This window comes from Corylus avellana, chromosome 1 (assembly GCF_965113065.1).
Source record: "Corylus avellana chromosome 1, dhCorAvel1.hap1.2, whole genome shotgun sequence".
NCBI lineage: Eukaryota > Viridiplantae > Streptophyta > Magnoliopsida > Fagales > Betulaceae > Corylus > Corylus avellana.
The window spans coordinates 5,299,677-5,318,779 of NC_142490.1; the positions used below are offsets into that span (position 1 = coordinate 5,299,677).

The 19,103-nt window shown below is 37.2% G+C and overlaps 3 protein-coding genes across 5 annotated transcripts; 2 read left to right on the forward strand and 1 right to left on the reverse strand.

Moving 5' to 3' along the window:
• Positions 1-2,187: 2,187 nt before the first annotated feature.
• On the forward strand, positions 2,188-5,645 carry LOC132170915 (GDSL esterase/lipase At1g54790). Of its 2 annotated transcripts, none has more exons than XM_059582069.2 (5): positions 2,188-2,437; positions 3,637-3,837; positions 3,917-4,083; positions 4,189-4,459; positions 5,103-5,645. In XM_059582069.2, exons 1-5 carry the CDS (start codon positions 2,203-2,205, stop codon positions 5,375-5,377), a joined length of 1,149 nt encoding a protein of 382 aa, XP_059438052.1. In that variant the 5' UTR covers positions 2,188-2,202; the 3' UTR covers positions 5,378-5,645. The 2 variants fall into 2 exon arrangements, with proteins under 2 accessions (XP_059438052.1, XP_088374492.1); XM_088518366.1 differs by lacking the exon at positions 2,188-2,437 and adding an exon at positions 3,047-3,529.
• A 598-nt stretch (positions 5,646-6,243) lies between these two features.
• On the reverse strand, positions 6,244-9,702 carry TLP18.3 (thylakoid lumen 18.3 kDa protein). Its single transcript, XM_059582867.2, has 3 exons — positions 9,130-9,702; positions 7,328-7,520; positions 6,244-6,677 (listed from the first exon to the last, which is right to left on the reverse strand). Exons 1-3 carry the CDS (start codon positions 9,556-9,558, stop codon positions 6,430-6,432), a joined length of 870 nt encoding a protein of 289 aa, XP_059438850.2. The 5' UTR covers positions 9,559-9,702; the 3' UTR covers positions 6,244-6,429.
• A 779-nt stretch (positions 9,703-10,481) lies between these two features.
• Positions 10,482-14,238, forward strand: LOC132170953 (tagatose-6-phosphate ketose/aldose isomerase, putative (Mog1/PsbP/DUF1795-like photosystem II reaction center PsbP family protein)). 2 transcript variants are annotated; one of them, XM_059582114.2, is made up of 8 exons: positions 10,482-10,831; positions 11,659-11,738; positions 12,113-12,173; positions 12,706-12,763; positions 12,909-12,966; positions 13,280-13,352; positions 13,567-13,687; positions 14,016-14,238. In XM_059582114.2, exons 1-7 carry the CDS (start codon positions 10,511-10,513, stop codon positions 13,657-13,659), a joined length of 744 nt encoding a protein of 247 aa, XP_059438097.2. In that variant the 5' UTR covers positions 10,482-10,510; the 3' UTR covers positions 13,660-13,687; positions 14,016-14,238. The 2 variants fall into 2 exon arrangements, with proteins under 2 accessions (XP_059438097.2, XP_059438098.2); XM_059582115.2 differs by having other exon boundaries at positions 14,027-14,238.
• Positions 14,239-19,103: the final 4,865 nt, after the last annotated feature.

Genomic DNA, 19,103 nt, shown 5'->3' on the forward strand with positions numbered 1-19,103 from the left:
TGAATGATGTGCTAATTATAAGTGAGGTTTCATCTTCAACCTTAGTTGAAGGTTTAGCCTCTCAAGTTATTGAAAGACAAAACAAGATTAATTGAATTCATAGTAAAAAATTTAGTACTTACAAATATGGAATCACAAAGTTGAAATTCAAAAACTAAGAAACCCTAAAACTCTCTTCTTTCTCCTCTGAAATCTCGAAATCCGCAGCCTCTCTAAACTAATTTCATAATTATCTATTTATAGACTTAAAACTAGGGTTTTACAAGTTGAATTCAGATAAAACTGTTGTCAGATTGGATAGGTGCATTCAATCGCACACTTAGTGCGCTCGAGCGCACTCGAGCATCACTTCTCCTATGCAGTGCACACATGCACGCGCGATGAACTTTGGACTAGACGCGTATGCGCTTGATCGTAGTATCCTGCAGTTTTTCCATACCAACCTACAAAACACTAAAGACACAAAATTAACCCAGAATATCATATAATAACACAGTTAAAGAAATAATAAAAGTAAATTAAAGGGTCCAAATATACAATATTTGGCACATATCAAGAATTACCGAGGGGATGTGAATAGGTGATGCGCAATAACAATTACCAAAAAAAAATATATGCAACACAATTAATAAAACAACAAACCACAAAAATGATCACTAAGGCCGGCAATCACATAATCAACATCAATTTTTATTGACTAAAAGAACTCTTCAAAGGTAAAACACTAGCTAAACTCAAAAAACTAATTCATCCTCTATGAGAATTTACAAGTTGTGAACTCTACATATATTGATAGTAGAATTGAATTTGAAGTCTAGTTATTTGTCCTTGAAGTGAGATTCCTCATCATGATCATGATGGTCAGACTCCAGTGAGTTAATTGTGTGATTTCTTTTACTGGTTTTGGCATAGTTCTTGTTTTCTATGAATGTTTGAGAATAGTGCTACATCAAGGTTGTTTACAACGATAATGAGATGGGTTATGAATTTTATATATATATATATATATATATATATCTTAAAAAGTTCGAACATAATGTGCAGAGATGAAAATATAGAAGTGATGACATTTTAAATCATGCGCTGGCAGAATGACAAAGAGCATGCATAACAATATATATATATTTTTTTAATTATTAATTTTTTGCATGATGAATATAACAATGTTAATAATTTAATAATAGACTCTTTGGCAAGAGTGCACATGAGTGACAAGACAAAACTATCTTTCTCGATTCAAGTAATTGCAGTTGGCATTCAGAAGATAATCGAGTTATATATCCTAGCTGTACAGATGTAAGATTTGGGTCCATTTGTTTTGGAATACAACGTTTTTGGTAAAAAGTTTTTTTTCTCTTTTTGAGTATTCAACGTGACGTAAATATTGGCCAACTTAAAAATAATTTCAGTTGATAAAGAAAAATAACATTCCCAATGTGTAAAATAGTTTATGCTTTTCAATTGCGTAAGCAATTTTTTTTGCCATCCTCTCACACCTTGTGAGAGAGCCATTTATGGAACCTAGATGCTTAAGTCACAATTGGTGAGCTCCACAAAAATCGTCTTACAATGGCATGCTTAAATTACAAACAATATGGACAAATAATTACACTCATCTCAATCCCACTTCAAAAGCTTTCTAAACTTAAACTCTTCGATCTCCTCTTCATTGTCTCTTTATTTGTTGCAACTCTTCGAATTATATGATTATCGTATAAAAATTGAATGAAAATATAAAAAATATTTATAAATTTTTCATTATTCAAAAGGAATTACATTTTACGCGGAAAAAATACATACGGAAAATAAGTATGCCATGCGTGGAAGGAAACATGAAAGCCTTGCTTTCAACAGGGTGCCAATGTAGTGAGGCTTTTAGAACTCACTCAAGCTTCTCACAACCATCCAAATCTCCCTGTCATGAACTCAAACTATTAGAATCCGTATTCACGGGATTTTTAGTGCGACATGGCGCCCGTGACTTGGGTAATCCCACTCACCATTACTGCCTTGCTTCTCCCTCTCATTTTACCTTCCCATAATTCAAAGCAAATGTTCCTTCAGCTGGGAGGCTAAAGCAAGCTTTTCTTCCTTCCTTCCCCATCTACATATAACCCTTCTCTCTCATTATCCACTACTACTGCAACTGCAACTGCAACCCCTTTGGTCTTTGCTAATTACATACCATCATCGCCAAAAGCTATGGCTACGAAAACATTTCTTCTCCCAACTCTTGCCTTGTTTTCACTCTTTTTTCCTCTTACAGTTTCCATCGACTTCAATTATCCTGCCATTTTCAACTTCGGCGACTCCAACTCTGACACCGGTGAGTTCGCCGCCGGGCTCGGCGTTTTCCTTGAACTCCCCAACGGAGAAACATACTTCAAAACCCCATCGGGGAGATTTTGTGATGGTCGTCTCATCATAGACTTCTTCAGTAAGTTCCTCACCACTCCACGAATTTTTATGCACTTTCACCCCCTTTTTTTTTCTAATATCTAATATCCATTTTTCTGAAAAGAAATCTTGCATTTACTTTCATAAAATTACCATTGAATTTTAGACGGGTTAATATGTATATAATTTTAACATTACGTCAAGGAATAAGCTCTTGAAAGTACATATAGAGCATGTTTGAAATTAAAAAATAGAATTTTTAAATAAAAAAAATGCTTTTTGGCAAAAGCTTATTTTTAAGCTTTTGCCAAAATTACGTTTTGACAATTTTTAAGTTTTTTGGACCCTTAAAAGTGCTTTCAATTTTTTTTACCAAACGTATACTTTTTTTTCAAATAGAATTTTTGAGTGTTAGACACACTTTTAGACTTTTCAAACGCAAACTCAAACATATCCATAATATTTACATTTTTCGAATGAAAAACTAAGAAAAATGCTGCATATTCTTCCAAGTACTTAATTTCTAACATAACAATGAAAACTATCTGGTCCAAAATCTAATATTGATTTTCACTCCTACGTGAAGAAATAAACAAGGAAGAGTAATGTATGTGTTTCTTCACAGCCTTGAAGTGATAGATAAGAAGAAACGAGCCGTATGATATAAAGAGAATTGCCCATTCATAATCTGTGGGTCCTCTTGGCTTCCCGTAATTGAAAGCAAACTTCAGAAACACATAAATGACACACCAAACAAACGTCATTGTTAAGAGTTATCATAGACTGTTTCTACTTGGTGGTTACAATATGCGTGATAGCTACCACAAGGCTAACTTGTGACAACTCCCCCCCGCCGCCCGCCGCCCTCCCCCTCCTCCTGCGTTAGCCATGGCTTCCATGGCATGCATTCTCCATATTCTCACCTTAGTACTGTTCATCTGCATCTGCTCACCTCTTTCCGAATCCATTCACTTCAACTTCCCTGTGGTTTTCAACTTTGGTGACTCAAATTCTGACACGGGTGAGCTTATTGCCTCCGGGATTGAGAGCATTAACCCTCCTTATGGGCAGAGTTACTTCCATAAACCATCTGGGAGATACTGTGACGGCCGTCTCATTATTGATTTTCTCAGTAATTTCTTTATTCTTTCTGCTTTTCATCTCAACTCTGTATTCCCCTTTTTCCTCTGATTTCAAGGATACTGTCTCATGGTTTATTTTTTATACAAATTGTTGCAGTGGATGCAATGGACAAGCCATTTCTAAACGCCTATCTGGATTCAGTTGGCTTGCCGAGTTTCCGAAGAGGGTGCAATTTTGCAGCTGCAGGGTCCACTATACTTCCAGCAACACCAACATCTGTCAGCCCATTCTCATTTGGGCGCCAGGTGGCTCAGTTTCTCAGATTCAAAGCTCGGGTTCTCGAATTGCTATCTCAAAGTATGTACCCAGATCATCTTATTTAAGTTTCAACGTATGAAAGTTCATTGACGAAATAATATTCTTAATTTTGTTTCAGCTAAGAAACTTAAAAAGTACCTCCCAGCAGAAGATAATTTTGGGAAGGCGCTTTACATGTTTGATATAGGCCAGAATGATCTTGCTGGTGCCTTTTATTCCAAGTCATTAGATCAGATACTTGGTTCAATTCCAACAATCTTGGTCGAGTTTGAAACAGGAATACAGGTCAGCTTCATCCATCACTTGCTAAATAAATGATTATTTTGATTCACTGACAATTAATTAACTAAACACAAATTGCTGTTTTTTTTCCTTGGCATGCTTTTTCAGAAACTATATGATCAAGGGGCTAGGTATTTTTGGGTACACAACACGGGTCCTCTTGGATGCTTGCCTCAAAATATTGCCAGATTTGGAACTGACCCTTCAAAGCTGGATGGGCTAGGATGTGTCAGCTCCCACAATCAAGCTGCTAAACTTTTCAATCTGCAGCTTCATGCTCTCTGTAAAAAACTGCAGGGCCAATATAAGGACGCAAATGTCACATATATTGATATCTTTTCCCTAAAGTCCAACCTCATTGCAGATTATTCCCTATATGGTGAGTTTTCTTCTGGGCACTGTTTTTATTTTCTTTGAATTCTTTCATTTCAATACCTTAACTTGAGATACACTCATTTCGTGGACAGATTGATACTTGAGTAACCTTGTGATTTGTATCATTAGATCTTGAGGCCGAGCTCATGCTCAATTTCTGGTTCTTGCCAATTACCATATTTGTATTAACTCACCTTAAATATCATGAGAGCACAATGGAGCTCTTGGAGTAATCCACAATGGTAGACATCAGTGTCTAACACTAAACCACCCGAAAATTCTTGTGTCTTTTCTCTCTCTTTGCTTCCACTATAATTCTTGTATTATATATTTTATATACGAATTTCTACACACAGTATGCCTACATCACAACATACTTGAAAACCACTCATTTCCTTCATCCACTTTACTACTTGTTTTTATGTTCAAGATACCTGCTTCCCACTCTTCCTTTCCTTTTAGATTATCAAATCAGTTAGGATGGTTCTTCCCGGGTGTTCCTTTCATTCAAAATCATTAGAACTACCTACAAGAATTCCAAACTCAAATGAAATAATTTGAGGTGGCTTGGTCTCAAGCCAAAAAAGACGATGCTTTTTCAGATATGATCATATTAAAGTTTATTTTTGTTGGATATTAATTTGCAGGATTTGAACAACCTATTATGGCTTGCTGTGGGTATGGAGGTCCACCACTGAACTACGACAGTCGCATTAGCTGTGGGCAAACAAAGATCTTGAACGGGACATTGGTCACGGCCAAAGGGTGCCTGGATAGTACTGAGCATGTCAGTTGGGATGGAATTCATTACACTGAGGCTGCAAATGAGTATGTCTCATCACAGATACTCACTGGAAAATTTTCTGATCCACCTTTCTCAGACGAAATGCCTTTCCTTCTGAAGCTCAAGTTCGAGAAATAGAATATGCTTATTATTATTATTATTATTATTATTATTATTATTATAACTAATTCATTTTTTCTTTTTTCTGATATGTCAACTTCTTTGAGTATTTGTAAGCCATCATTCAAAATGAAAAGTTGGTATCTTTACTGACTGGAAACTAGTAATGCAATGGATGCACTTCATCATATGAGGTGGGCTGTGTAGCCCTCATCAATTGTTTATGTTAAATGACGGATATTCGATATACCTCACTCCAAGCAGATCTTTCACAGGTTGAATTCATTGTTCGTCTCACAACCCACATCTAATGCATAATCTTGAACTAGAGCTCTTCTTCGTCACCTAGGAGGCTACTAGAGTCTCGTTAGAATTTCCGCACTTCAAATTCTAGGGCTAGTGATGGTTACCCTAGAGATTATGAATGTGAACAGTATTTTTTAAAAAAATTTCTAAGTCTTCTTTTAAAACATACTTTTAGTCTTTTTAAACAGTAATGTTATTTAGTAAATCATGTATAATTACCATATAACTGGATGACGTGGCAGTAAAAATTAACCATTGTAAAAGTAAAATAAAAAGTGCTAATCCAAGAGCTCATTTTTACTGCAACATCATGTGGACTCTCCACGGGTCAATCTAATTTCCAACGGTTTATACCCTTACCTATGATTTCCAAATTGGTAAACATAGCCTAGGCTTATAAGTGAAAACCTTGCAGCCTTTCATGGTTTTCATATATGAGTAATTGCTTTCTTGAATAAAAGTCTTCATGATTCATTATAGCCAAAACCATACTCTCTCTCTTGAACCCTTTTCTTTCTCAGACCTTCAACCATATTGGAGGTTAAGTACCATGTTTCATGCATAGGCTCGGTTCCACATTGACTATTATTTCTTTACTTCATTGGTCTAAGAGACAAGTCCAACACATGATTAACATATTAACCAAAACTCACCAATTGTGAGTTTCTGATCAACCATTGTAACATGATGATTTGTACAACAGCATGTTACACATGATTTTGTGAATTTTAAGGGTAATAATTTGAAAGACAAATCTAATGTTACTACTTCCTGGAGACATAAGCATAGTATTGTGCCATAGGAACAACAAAGGCAATCACTAACAAACCTCCAACAACAAGAGAGAATTGTCCCCGCTTCTCCTCTGTCTCTTCCCTGGTTTTGAAGTTGGATTCACGTTTATTGTCTTTAGTCGAGGGTCCACCAGTATCTGGGAGCCCATCAATGGCAGCAACTAGTCGTTTGGCACTGCTATAAACAGCTTCATTGTACTTCTCTTCTGTAGCCAAGACTGCAATTACAAATCCAACAATTTGATCACTACAACTGCAGTATCTTCTGAAAAACAATAGAAGAAATTTACTGCTGCAAATCATCAAAGGAAAATTTTAAGACTTCACTCCTAAAGGTTGTTTGATCCTATCTCTTATATCTAAGATATCATCTGAAGTAGAGGATATAAGTGGCAAATAAATGGAAGTTTTGGACAGATATACATCCAAAATTAAAACATACCAATTATAGCTTCATCTGATTTCAAAATAAAATTGCAAATCTAAAGTAATACAGATATTACTTTAGATTTATGTCTGCGCAAGGGTATTGGTTTTGTTTGAAACTAGCTAGCTTGTATTGAAGAGCAAAAATACACCCAAAAAAATACAAACCAAAAACGCATATTTGAAAAATTGGTAAAGGATGCTATCTTTGACCTCTTTATGTTCTATGCCTATTATCTTCTAAGCTCATTGCATTATGGGTAAAACATTTTTACTTTTGCAACTATCCTCTTGTTTCATGGTTTTTCAAGATAGTTTCAATTGAACATTTATGGTGTTAGAATAAACATAAACATTACCATAATCTTCTCAAAATCAAAAGCGATTGGATATAAAGTTGAATAATTTTGATTTAAAGGATGAGAAATAAGTGCAAAGTTACCAGGAAGATTTTCTGCTACAGTGGCATCAAGAATAGTTTCTCCAACGGCCTGGACAAATGCAGGGCCACCTGTGACTGCCCCTTCCTTTTGACTGGTAACAAGCACGACAATACCCTTATTATTGCCCTCTTCTACTGAGGGATACCAACGCTCCAAAACTTGGTCAGCATACTCAAAGGCATCAGCTTTGCTCTGCAACCAAATGTTACAACTTTTAAACAACAATAAAAAGCCCTACGCACTTGCATTCTTGAATTTCTTATCTTTATAGACACAACAGTCCAAGGCTATTGCATAACTTCTGAAGACATAGTATAAAGCAGAGCCTTTTTCATTGTTTGTGCCTTAAAAGTTGCAGAATATAGGAAAATAATTAAGGTAGGAAAAACTACACTTTTTATTTATTTATTATTTTTTTTTTTTTATCGATGAGTTGAACAAAGAACAACAACAAACATTGAAATCAAACACAAAAAATACAGAGACCAAATACATTAAAAAGAACTCTATTCTTGCCAGCAATCCAAAGCAAGTCCTTTCCCGATGGGAATCCTCATTGATGGTGGTAATGAGCAGGAAAGCTGCCAACAGAGCTAGTTGTAGTGACTCATGGTGGATGTTATAGGTGCAACAAAAAGCACTCTAAACATTCTTAATTCCTGTCCAGCTTCAGAGGGAGCTAGGAAGACTAGGAAGCAATTGAATAAGTAGAAGAGGAGTCCCCTTCAAGGATGGTGTGGCCAAAAAAATGAAGAACTGAATTTTTTGTGGCCAGATAGGGATTTGGAGGTTCCTGCACACCAAAAGAGCTTTACAGAAGAGAGCCAAAGGAGCTAGAATGGAGGAGATCTGCCGCAAGAACCAAAAGGGTCATCGGCGCTTGTAGCCCACGCACGCCACAACGAGGTGTTGGGGACCGGTGGAAGGTGAAGTAGGGACTAGCGAGGGTGGAGGAGAGGCGCATGAATGGTGGGGGTGGAAGGAATGTAGTACATCTGACTGCCAAAAAGAGCAACAAAAACAAAGGGAGAAGGAGAAAGGAAAAAACCAAGAATGGGACGGAGGGGAGGAGTACATAAGGGTAGAGGGTGGAGAGGAGGGGAGAGCAGAAACTACACTTACCCTCTCAAACTTACACTTCATTTGCAATTCCCTTCTAACTTTAAAAAGTGACAATTACCCCCTCAAACTGCATAACACTTTCGGTTTGCAACATTTTCTATTAACTTGGACGGAAAATGTGTCAAGTGACCCACACATGATTTAAATTGTCCAATGAGGTGTAAGTTCGAGGGGTTAAGTATAGTTTCCCAACATAGATCTTATATATCTAAATGCTTGGGAACAGAAAAAATTAGACGCCTAAGAGAATCATACGAGATAGCTGAGATGTACATAAAAAGGAATCCTCAGTTCTCCCAGAAACCAAACAAATGTTAGTGATCCAAATAACAAACTGTTCAAGGAAAAAACACCAAAGGAGTCAAACAATAGTAAGTTAATGTACATATCACACCACTTCTACCCTAAAAGCTTAAGCTAATGGGTTCTGGGTCCATTTATGTTTATTAACAACTATTTTTCCTTATATTTTCTCAATGTAGAACACAAACCTCACAAGTACATACACAACACAAACCGTAATCCATTCGTTTAAATCATCAACCTCACACTATACTAAACTGGTATATCAGTACATGCATTTTTTTTTCTGCTCAATATCAGTATATGTATATTAACAGAAGCTTGTTATGGCAAAAAAAAAACCAAAAAATCAAAAAAACAGAGAAAAAACACTCACGGTTAGCTTTCGAACAGTGATGAAATTGATGCGGAAGTTCTTCCTCGACTCCAAATCCGTCAACAACCTCTTCAAATCCGATTTTGTCACCCGACTAAGCACGCCTGCATCGTCAACAACATATGATTCTTTAGGTGGCCCCTCATTAATCACATCAAATTCAGAAGCTAATGCATTGCCACCAGGCAAGAGTGGGCTAAAATTGAGTGCTAGAGTGACAGCTAGAGCTGCCAGCCCTTGTTGGGCGTGTGAAAGCCAGCTTGTGGGTGTTGGTAAAGATGAAGTTAGTGATTGAGGTTGATGTTTTTTGGTAAGAAAAAGAGAATTTGATCTGGGTTGGATGGAGGAGGAGGAGGAAAGGGTCTTTGAACAGGAAGATTTGGGATTGAAGAGAGGGGAAAGCGAGCGAGGAGAGAGAATGGTTTCCATGGAAGACAGCAGCAATCAAGGAGATTCACAAATGATGAAGCATGAGGGGAGGGAGAGTGACAAAGCAAAGGAATGATTTTGATACCACGTTTTTTGTTTCTGTTTTCTGTTGGGTTTGGAATTTGGGTGGTTTGGATTTGTTTGTTTTGGATTGGCTGTCTGAATTTGAACCAGGATAATGCATGTTAAAAGCTATAAGGACATTTTGGTCCATATGAGTTACAATCATCCAAATATGGATAATAATCTTTATATCTAATATTTCCCGTATTTTAAAATTTGAGTTTTCAATTTTTTTTTTTAAAAAAAATAAATAAATCTTAAGTAGATTCTAATCTAAAAGCTTTGTTACCATTTCATTAAAAATAATTTAGTCTGTATTTTGAGGTATTTTTTATTTTTAGTTTTTCTTTTTAATTTTTTATAAAAAGTGTTCTAATACATCATAAATATAAAAAAAGTTTTAAATATTTAATAAAAATTTTGTATTTTAAGTCGTTTATTCTTATGGCGACTCGTGGAGAGCCTCATGGGAAATCTTTGATATTTTATGACAACTCAAAAATTGGGATCAGTATTTTTTAATAATTTTTTGTTCAAATTGTTAGTAATTCAGATAAAAAAATATGAAAGACGCCCACTTATTTTAACGAGTAGGTGAGTTGGGTTGTTTGAAACTTATTTAAATATGTGGGCTTTATAAAGCTTTCATATTTATTGTTTATATTATTAGCAATTCTGATAATAAAATTATTAAAAATCTTAATCCAAAAATATCTTTGCCTAAAAATATGAATAACATAAAGGGTCGGCTGATGACTAAAACAACCTCCCATTTTTCTCAAATTCCCAAAGCTACCCTCTAATCCTGACATACAAAGAAAAACTAGGCCATGTCCCCACATTATCTCCCTTCAATTTTCACCAGCCATGAATACCATTCCATTCTCTCATGGCCTTTCTCTCCCTTTCTCCACACCCACCAAACCCTCCCCAAAACCCCAGCCCTGCCACCACAAAACCCACTTCTCTCACCGCTCCCAAACCCACCGCTTCCACCACTTTCAAGAGGCACTTTCTCCTCAAAACCACTTCACTTTTCATCATTTCCTTGACCCCAGCATACCCACTTGCCCATTCTTCAGCTGAACCTTCACTGCCTCCGAAACCGGCTCTTTCCGGCATTGCAAACACCAAGTCTTGGTTCCAGTTCTATGGTAATGGGTTCGCAATTCGGGTGCCGCCACAGTTTGAGGACATCACGGAGCCCGAGGTACTCTTATCTCACATCTTTTTTAATCCTTTTTGTACATATATAGGCTAGGAAGAGCTGAAGAGGATTTATGTTTTTTAATGTTATGGAATGTATGCACTTGTAAAAGGTATTCAAATCAAGGTGCTAATTTGACAGTAACGATCGGGTGAGAAAATTATATGTGAGGCACTTATTTTGGAATAGCATTAAATTGTCTGAATTGTGTGGTCTGGGGACTTATGAGTTGTGAATTGTAATTGAGGTTGAGGTTATTTGGTTGCTTAATGGTAGGTGCGGCAATTCATGTTCGTGTGTTGGATTCGCAGATCGTGTCAAAAATGCCGGCCTTTATGTTGCATATTGGGTTTTGGTTGTGTTGAGGCATGAGTATAAAACTATGTAGGTCAATTCTAACCCCTACCCATTTAGTTAAATGAATAAGATATCTCAACCCTAACCCGCTAAGTTTGTGTCGGGTTCGCAGGTCATATCAAAACTTGTCAGCCCTACTTAATGGGCAATTCTGCCACTTCTTTCTCAATGAAAAGAAACTCTGATTCTATTTCTATAGTATAAAGTTAGTTCAATTTTTAATATTTTTCTCTCTGACTTTCACTCTTTTTAAATGCATGCTCTTGCAATCATATATATGTTTAGTGGTCATCTGTTTTCATCATAGCATTGGTCACTTTTGATATGTTAAACTTTAAAGACCAATGCTGTAAGAGTCATTTTATTGATTTTTGAAATTGATCTCTTGTTTGGGAGTATATTGAAGTCTAACTATTGTCTTTCTCATGAACTAAAATTTGTTAATCTACTGGTTATAATGATCATTGTTGTAGGATTACAGTGCTGGATTGTCTCTATATGGAGACAAGGTAAAGCCTAAGACCTTTGCGGCAAGATTTGCATCACCAGATGGGTATATGATTTCATATAAGCTCCCTTCTCTTAGATGGTTTAATATATTAGCTCAGCGAAAAAAGAAAGAAAGAAAGATGGTTTAATCTTTTTATTTATTTATTTTCAATAGGATAAGTTGCATGATAGGTTTTGCTTCTCTATCCTACATTTTGTTTGCTTTTACATTCTTTATTTATGAATGAAGAAAAAAAATCAACTATTTTTGTGAAGGCAATAAACTATACATAAGCATCATAATATTCACCCAAAACAGAAAAAGAGGGAAAATGAAAATATAAACATAATGGGGTGTACTATAATTGTTTTTTGCCAACTGTATTTGCCATACGTATGTATATATTTGATTTTTATTTGTCTTGTTGTTTGATCTAGATCTGAAGTTTTGAGTGTTGTCATTCGCCCAACCAATCAACTCAAGATCACCTTTTTAGAGGTATGTGTAGTGGCAGTCATGAAGTTTCAATACTTTATCTACAATATAAATTTAACCTTAGAGCTTTATTACTTAATTGGATCAAATAGAAGAAATACTTATAGACTGTTGTAGTGGAGACTTCTCTTATTTTTCTGGAATAAATTTAAGCCACATAAAACCAGTGCTAAATAGCAACAATTAAGTGAGGTTTCATGGACTCTGAAAAAGTATGAGGTGACTGCTTATATACACACACATATTATATACTTTGTTTGTGTGAAAACAAGAGTATTGGGGGGTTTTAATTGTCAAATTAATGACAATTAACACTGGATTACCATTTTTGGCTTCCTATCTGCAAGACTGAAATTGAGATTTTGTCCTTGTGTCTTGGGTTAAAGACCACATTGTTCATGTCAATCAGGCTTCTGAAGTATAAGATGTTCATTATATCGTCATGAAACACATTCAGTAATTATTCTTAGTTCCATCCATTATTCTCCATAATTAACACCCTGAATACTTGCATGATATTTGCTGACCTGAACAGGCCAAAGACGTTACTGATTTAGGTTCTTTGAAGGAGGCTGCAAAAATTTTTGTTCCAGGTATATCATGTCCCCCCCCCCCCCCCACAAAAAAAAAAAAAAATCCAAGAACTATCATATGGGAAGTAGGACATCTAGTCATGTTCTCATCTTCCTCTGCTATCTCTGGCATTGGTTTTTAATTCTACTCATGCTGCATTTGCAGGTGGGTCCAATTTATACACTGCAAGAACTATAAAAATAAAGGAAGAGGAAGGTCTCAGGTAATGATGGCAAGGCTATTAATAAAATAATGATTTCTATTGCTATCAAAGTGAAGTGCCTTAAGAAGGAAATGGAACATTTTTTTTCTTTCAGTGAAAGAATATTGTTCTCCCACAATCACCTTCCCCCAACCCTACTGTTATTAGCAATAATAGAATATTCATTGCTTGGAAATCCAAATGTATCTCAATAATGGCTCTTTATCTTAAAGCAGTTGGGACATCAAATACAGACAATTTCTTCGAAGTGCTGTATGCATGTTCTATTCACAATTTTTGTTTCCTAATGTTTGATGTTTGGTATATATTTCAGGACTTACTACTTCTATGAGTTTAGCAGAGATGAACAGCATGTAGCCCTAGTAGCTGCTGTTAATAGTGGAAAGGTTTGTTTATATTTTGTAGTGTTAAATACTTGTTTTGTCAAAAAGCTTATCATGTATATAGTAAGACTTACTGCCTTGTGATAGATATCATGTGAGTCAATTTGGCCTGGTAGTTAATTGACTCAATAGATCTCTATTCCCATGAAGAACTTACCCATAAAACTTAGGGATCTGATTTGACGCGAAAATCATGAAGCCTTCTTGTCATTTACAGGCAATTATTGCTGGAGCAACTGCCCCACAGTCTAAATGGGACGATGATGGAGTCAAGCTTCGGTCTGCTGCTATATCACTAGCAGTTCTGTAGGCATGCGACCCAATGATTCAATAAGCAGGTATGTGGAATCAAATTTCTGCTCAAATAATACTGCATTGAATTTCTTTAGAGAAAATAAATGGATGGTTTGTTGCTTATTATTCTTCCATTGCTAAATTATTTTCAAATGCAAAAAGGGTCAGCATATGAATTATGATATTGAGAGTAGAGTGTTAACAATTTTGGCCAAAAGTTGACAACTGTGATGTTGAAAAGAATTACAGGAGAAAATGAATTATGATTAATTTTCTGTGACAAAGAGATGATATGATCCATTTGTCACATTTACTTATTTTTTAATTTTTCCTGCATCCAGATTGTTTTCTCATTCTTCATACTATATGCAGCTGCATTACAGATGGATTCAAGATGCATCCAGCATTTGATTAGCCATCCTTGACTGAATTCCTTCTGCTTCCATATTCATTGCAAATGGTCAACTGTCAGCAGCTTCCTTCCTAGGAGACTTTTCATGCAAGCTAGAGTTGATGAAAACTTGATTTGAGGGCATTTTTACCATTTTTTAGATTGTATCAGTTGATTTCTCTTCAATATTTGAAATTTTGAGCAGAACGCAATTCTTTCAAATTCTTGATTCCCTAATATTTATCTGGTTGTTCTTATTGTTAGCCCCAATCAATGGCTTAAAATGGGCCTTTCTCCCTTTCAGCTACAGCTACAGCTACAAATGGGTCGAAAGCAGGCGATTAATGTGTGATGAGTGCAGGATTAGTAATCAGATTAGAGTCGTAGGCCTTTATACTCTTCTGCTAATGATTGGAGCATAAATTGAGTTTCTTGGTTTTTGCTTCTTTTTTTTTTTTTGGTTGATTCAATGGAAATCATTTACTTCACTAAAAATACCAAAAAAAAAAAAAAAAAAGGGATTAAAAATAACCAAAGCAAGGAAGATTTAGCATTAAATAAGGATGGATGGCCTGTGTTGATTTATACAAGACTAAGAAATCGATACGAACCCAATATAAAATTAGAGGATTAGGGTTGAGAGGTTTAATCCGTTTAATTAAATTAGTCAAATTATAATTAACCTATATAATCTTATACTCACGTCTCGATACAACACAACCTGAATTCAATACGCTCACATGATTGATATATGCAAATATCTAAGTGAATATTACTTGATCAACATCCAAACAAAATAAAAGAGACATTCTCTGATTTTTCGTTTATTTTTTCTTTCCTTAAAAACTCAGATCATAAATGTTAAAACCTTTTTTCAGGAAACAGCTTGGCAATATGAAATCCAACATTTACCCATGTGCAGATGAGCTTGCATATGTGGATGATTGGCTCATCCAAGTTTCAAGATCTGCTATAAACTTGTCTCTGTTTGTGATTAAAGTGCCCTAACGTGGACAGCTAAATTATTTTATCCCTGGCTGGATCCCATTTGGGCGCATTTGTTGTACGAAGCACGTTTATATGTACCAGCTATCAAGTTAATTATATCAATACCGAATATTTTCAGTAGAGCACGTGTCTCCAAGTTTTGCTACATTTTAATTTAGAGCATTTTTGACATTGCGTTGGAGAAATATAGTTTTTAAGTCAAAAAACACTTTTTTGGCAAAAACTTCATTTTTAAGCTTTTCAAAAGTGTGTTTTGGCCATTTTGTTTGGCTTTTTAGACTTTTAAAAACACTTTCAATTTTTTTTTTACCAAACGAATACTTTTTTCTTTCAACAGACTTTTTGAGTGTTAAACTTAAAGGCTTAGAGTTAGGGGTGGGCACGGGTCGGGGCGGGGCGGGTATCAGCCTTTTTCCCAACCCGCCCCGCACCCTGCGGGTTTCAAAATTTCAACCCGCCACCCGAGCACAAACAGCAACACCCGTGCGGGTTCGGGTATTGCGGGACGGGGCGGATCGGGGCGGGTATTGCGGGTTGTGCGGGTTCTTCTCCAGATCCTCTTTCTTCTCCTCCATTTTCGTCTGATCCTCTCAGAACGCCAAGAAACAAACAAACACACACAACCTTGCAGAAAACCAAAGAACGAAAAAGAAAACCAAAGATCGTGGATCTACAAGATCGTGGAGAGAGAGAAAAAAAAACTTAGATCTACAAGATCGTGGTTTGTGGAGGTGGGAGCGGCGCAGCAACGGTGATCTAAGGAGGTGAAGCGGCGACATAGGCTAGAGAGAGAAGCTTGAGAGGCGGAGAGAGAGCAAGGAAGACGAGACAGAGCAAGGGAGACGAGAGACTGAGAGGGAGAGAAAAGGGGGAGGCGGCAGAAAAAAGAGAGAGAGACGCTTAATGGAGTAGGGTTAGGGTTTTTTTCTTTTTATACTTATACAGCGGGTCGGGCGCGGGTCGGGGCGGGTACCCGCATGAAAAAATATTTAAAACCCGCAACCCGCCCCGCCCCGCATGGGTTGAAAGAATTCTACCCGAACCCGCAAAAAAACACATGAAACCCGGGCGGGGCGGGGCGGTTCGGGGTGGGGCGGGGCGGGTTTGCGGGTTGGGCGGGTTTTTGCCTACCCCTACTTAGAGTCAGTAGGTAATGTCGGTTTTGGTAGAAAAATTTTGTTTTCGCATTTCGCACCGACAATGTCGATAAAGTCAAAAATTTCACCGACTTATTCCGCCAACTTTTTGTTCTGTCACCGAATGGCGGTCAATAAGTGAAAAAATGAAAAATTGGTCGGCAAAGTCGGTTCGGTTAGAAAAACCTCTTCTGCCTACCGCACCGAAAAATTCGGAATAGAAAAAATCATGCCGCCTCCCGTCCATCATCTAGGCGGTCATAATCAGCTACGGTCGAAACTCGGTCGATTGGCAACGAGGCGGTGAATTTACTCAGCCCTATTAAAACGCACTTTTGAGCTCCTCAAACGCACACTCAATCAAGCGCTTAGTATTATTCCATGTTGTATAGACATAATTGTTACAAAAATACTTGGTCAAGTAAATAATAATAATACCATTTTACTACATGTGGTTTGTAACTTCATTAAAAAGCTACCTAGGTTTTTAAAAATGACAGTTTTACTACATTTGCTTTGTATGTTTATTAAATTCTTACTTCCATCCAAAAACATAATAGTCTTTTTGTAACAAATTAATTTTTCGGATTGCGAAGAAGTATAAAAATAACATGATAAAATAAGCTAATCACATAGAATGTCAAAATTTACGTGGTTGCCTTGGCTTTTAATACAACTTCGTAAGTGAAAAATATCTGATTTTCTACGTGATGCTACTACGTACATATTAATTTACACACAGGAAATTAATTACCATGTATAAAGTTTTTTAACCACAAACTCACCTCAAATTCATAATGTAGCATAGCATTTAATTAAACTTCATACTTTATTAAACACAACCTTATAATGTTATTACAACTCAACCACTTGTTGAGAATAAGGTTGTATATTGAATCACAAAATATAATGTACAGAAGAGGCCTATATATAGGCGAATAATACAGACCTAGTAGAATAAGGAAAGGTAAACCTAGTAACCCTAGAATACTAAAGAAGGTAAATAATAATAATATAATATTATCTAACAGCCCCCCACAAGCTCAAGGTGGAGTGCGAGAGACCAACTTGAGGTTGGACACAAGATCACGAAAACGTCCTGGAGGATGTGACTTTGTAAAGATGTCTGCGAGTTGATCACGGGACGTGACAGAATGAAGTTGTAGTGAGCCCTGAAGAAGATGATGACGAACAAAATGACAATCAATCTCAATATGTTTTGTCCGTTCATGAAAAACATCATTATGAGCAATCTGAATAGCACTCTTATTATCACAGTATACAGGAGTAGCAGAAGAAAGAGAGACACCCATATCTTGTAACAACCATCGCAACCAAAGAAGCTCCGCGGTAGTGTCAGCGAGAGCACGATATTCGGCCTCTGTGCTAGATCGAGCAACAACAGTCTGTTTCTTACTTCGCCAAGAAATAAGCGAGGTGCCAAGTAGAAAACAATAACCAGTGGTAGAGCGACGATCTGTTGGATCACCCGCCCAATCAGCATCAGTATAAGCATGCAGCTGTATAGGAGACTGAGAGGAGAAATAAAGCCCATGAAATAATGTCCCCTTCAGATACCGAAGAATGCGTAGAACAGCTGAGAAATGAGTGGAGCGAGGAGCAGCCATAAATTGACTCACCTGATGGACAGCATACGAGATATCAGGTCGAGTGACAGTAAGGTAGACAAGACTGCCAACTAAATGCCGATATAAGGTAAAATCATGAAGAGGCTCGCCATCATGAGGAGTGAGACGAGTATTAAGCTCAGTCGGTGTGTCGACAATCTTACTGTCTGTAAGATTGGCCCGAGAAAGTAGATCAGATATATACTTGGCCTGTGTTAAATAATAACCATCTGAAGAAGATGAGATCTCAAGACCAAGAAAATAGCTGAGAGGGCCAAGATCTTTCATCTCAAAGTGTTGACTAAGAAACTGTTTAAGTTCCTGAATACCAGTCATATCATCCCCAGTGATAATCATGTCATCAACATATAGTAGAAGAAGTATGGTACCTCGGTCTGTGCGGCAAATAAACAAGGCAGAGTCATAAGAACTGATTGAGTAGCCAAGTCGAGAGATAGTGGCGCTAAACTTAGCAAACCATGCTCGAGGTGCTTGCTTAAGCCCATAGAGTGCTCGACAAAGACGACAAACCTTGTTTGTAGGATGAGATAATCCAGGAGGTGGCTGCATATAAACTTCTTCACTTAAATCACCATTAAGGAAGGCATTTTTGACATCCATTTGACAAAGTGACCAATGCCGAGAGGCTGCAACAGCCAACAGAGCACGCACAGAAGAGAGGCGAGCAACTGGAGCAAAAGTCTCCTCATAATCCACACCATATTCCTGAGTAAAACCTCTGGCCACAAGTCGAGCCTTGTACCTGTCAATAGTACCATCGGAACAAGTCTTGATTTTGTAAACCCACTTACACCCGACCGCAGATTTTCCAAGAGGTAAGTCAACCAGATCCCATGTATTGTTCTTGTGTAAAGCATCAAGTTCCTCTTTCATCGCAGCCTGCCAAAGAGGGTTAGTGGAGGCCTCACGAAAAGAGTGAGGCTCGTGCAAGGTAGCTAAGGCATGAAAGCAATGAAAATCCTGTAAATGGGAAGGAAGAGATCTTACTCGGGTGGATCGACGAATGTCAGGTGATGGAGTGCAGACTGGATCCTCAGATGGAACAGAACCTGGGGAGGCAGGCGAAGAACTTGGGGACGCAGGCAAAGAACTTGGGGACACAGGCGAAGCAGCTTCGAGGGCATCAGATGACTGCAGTTCTAGCGAGAGAGACTCAGGCAAGACATTGGGGGTGGGAGTAGGAGAAAGAGGAAACTCAAAAAGGGTAGTAAAGGGAGGGGATGATGGCATGCTGAATTTGCCGACGTCGTGGAATAGTCGATGCTCCCAAAAAACT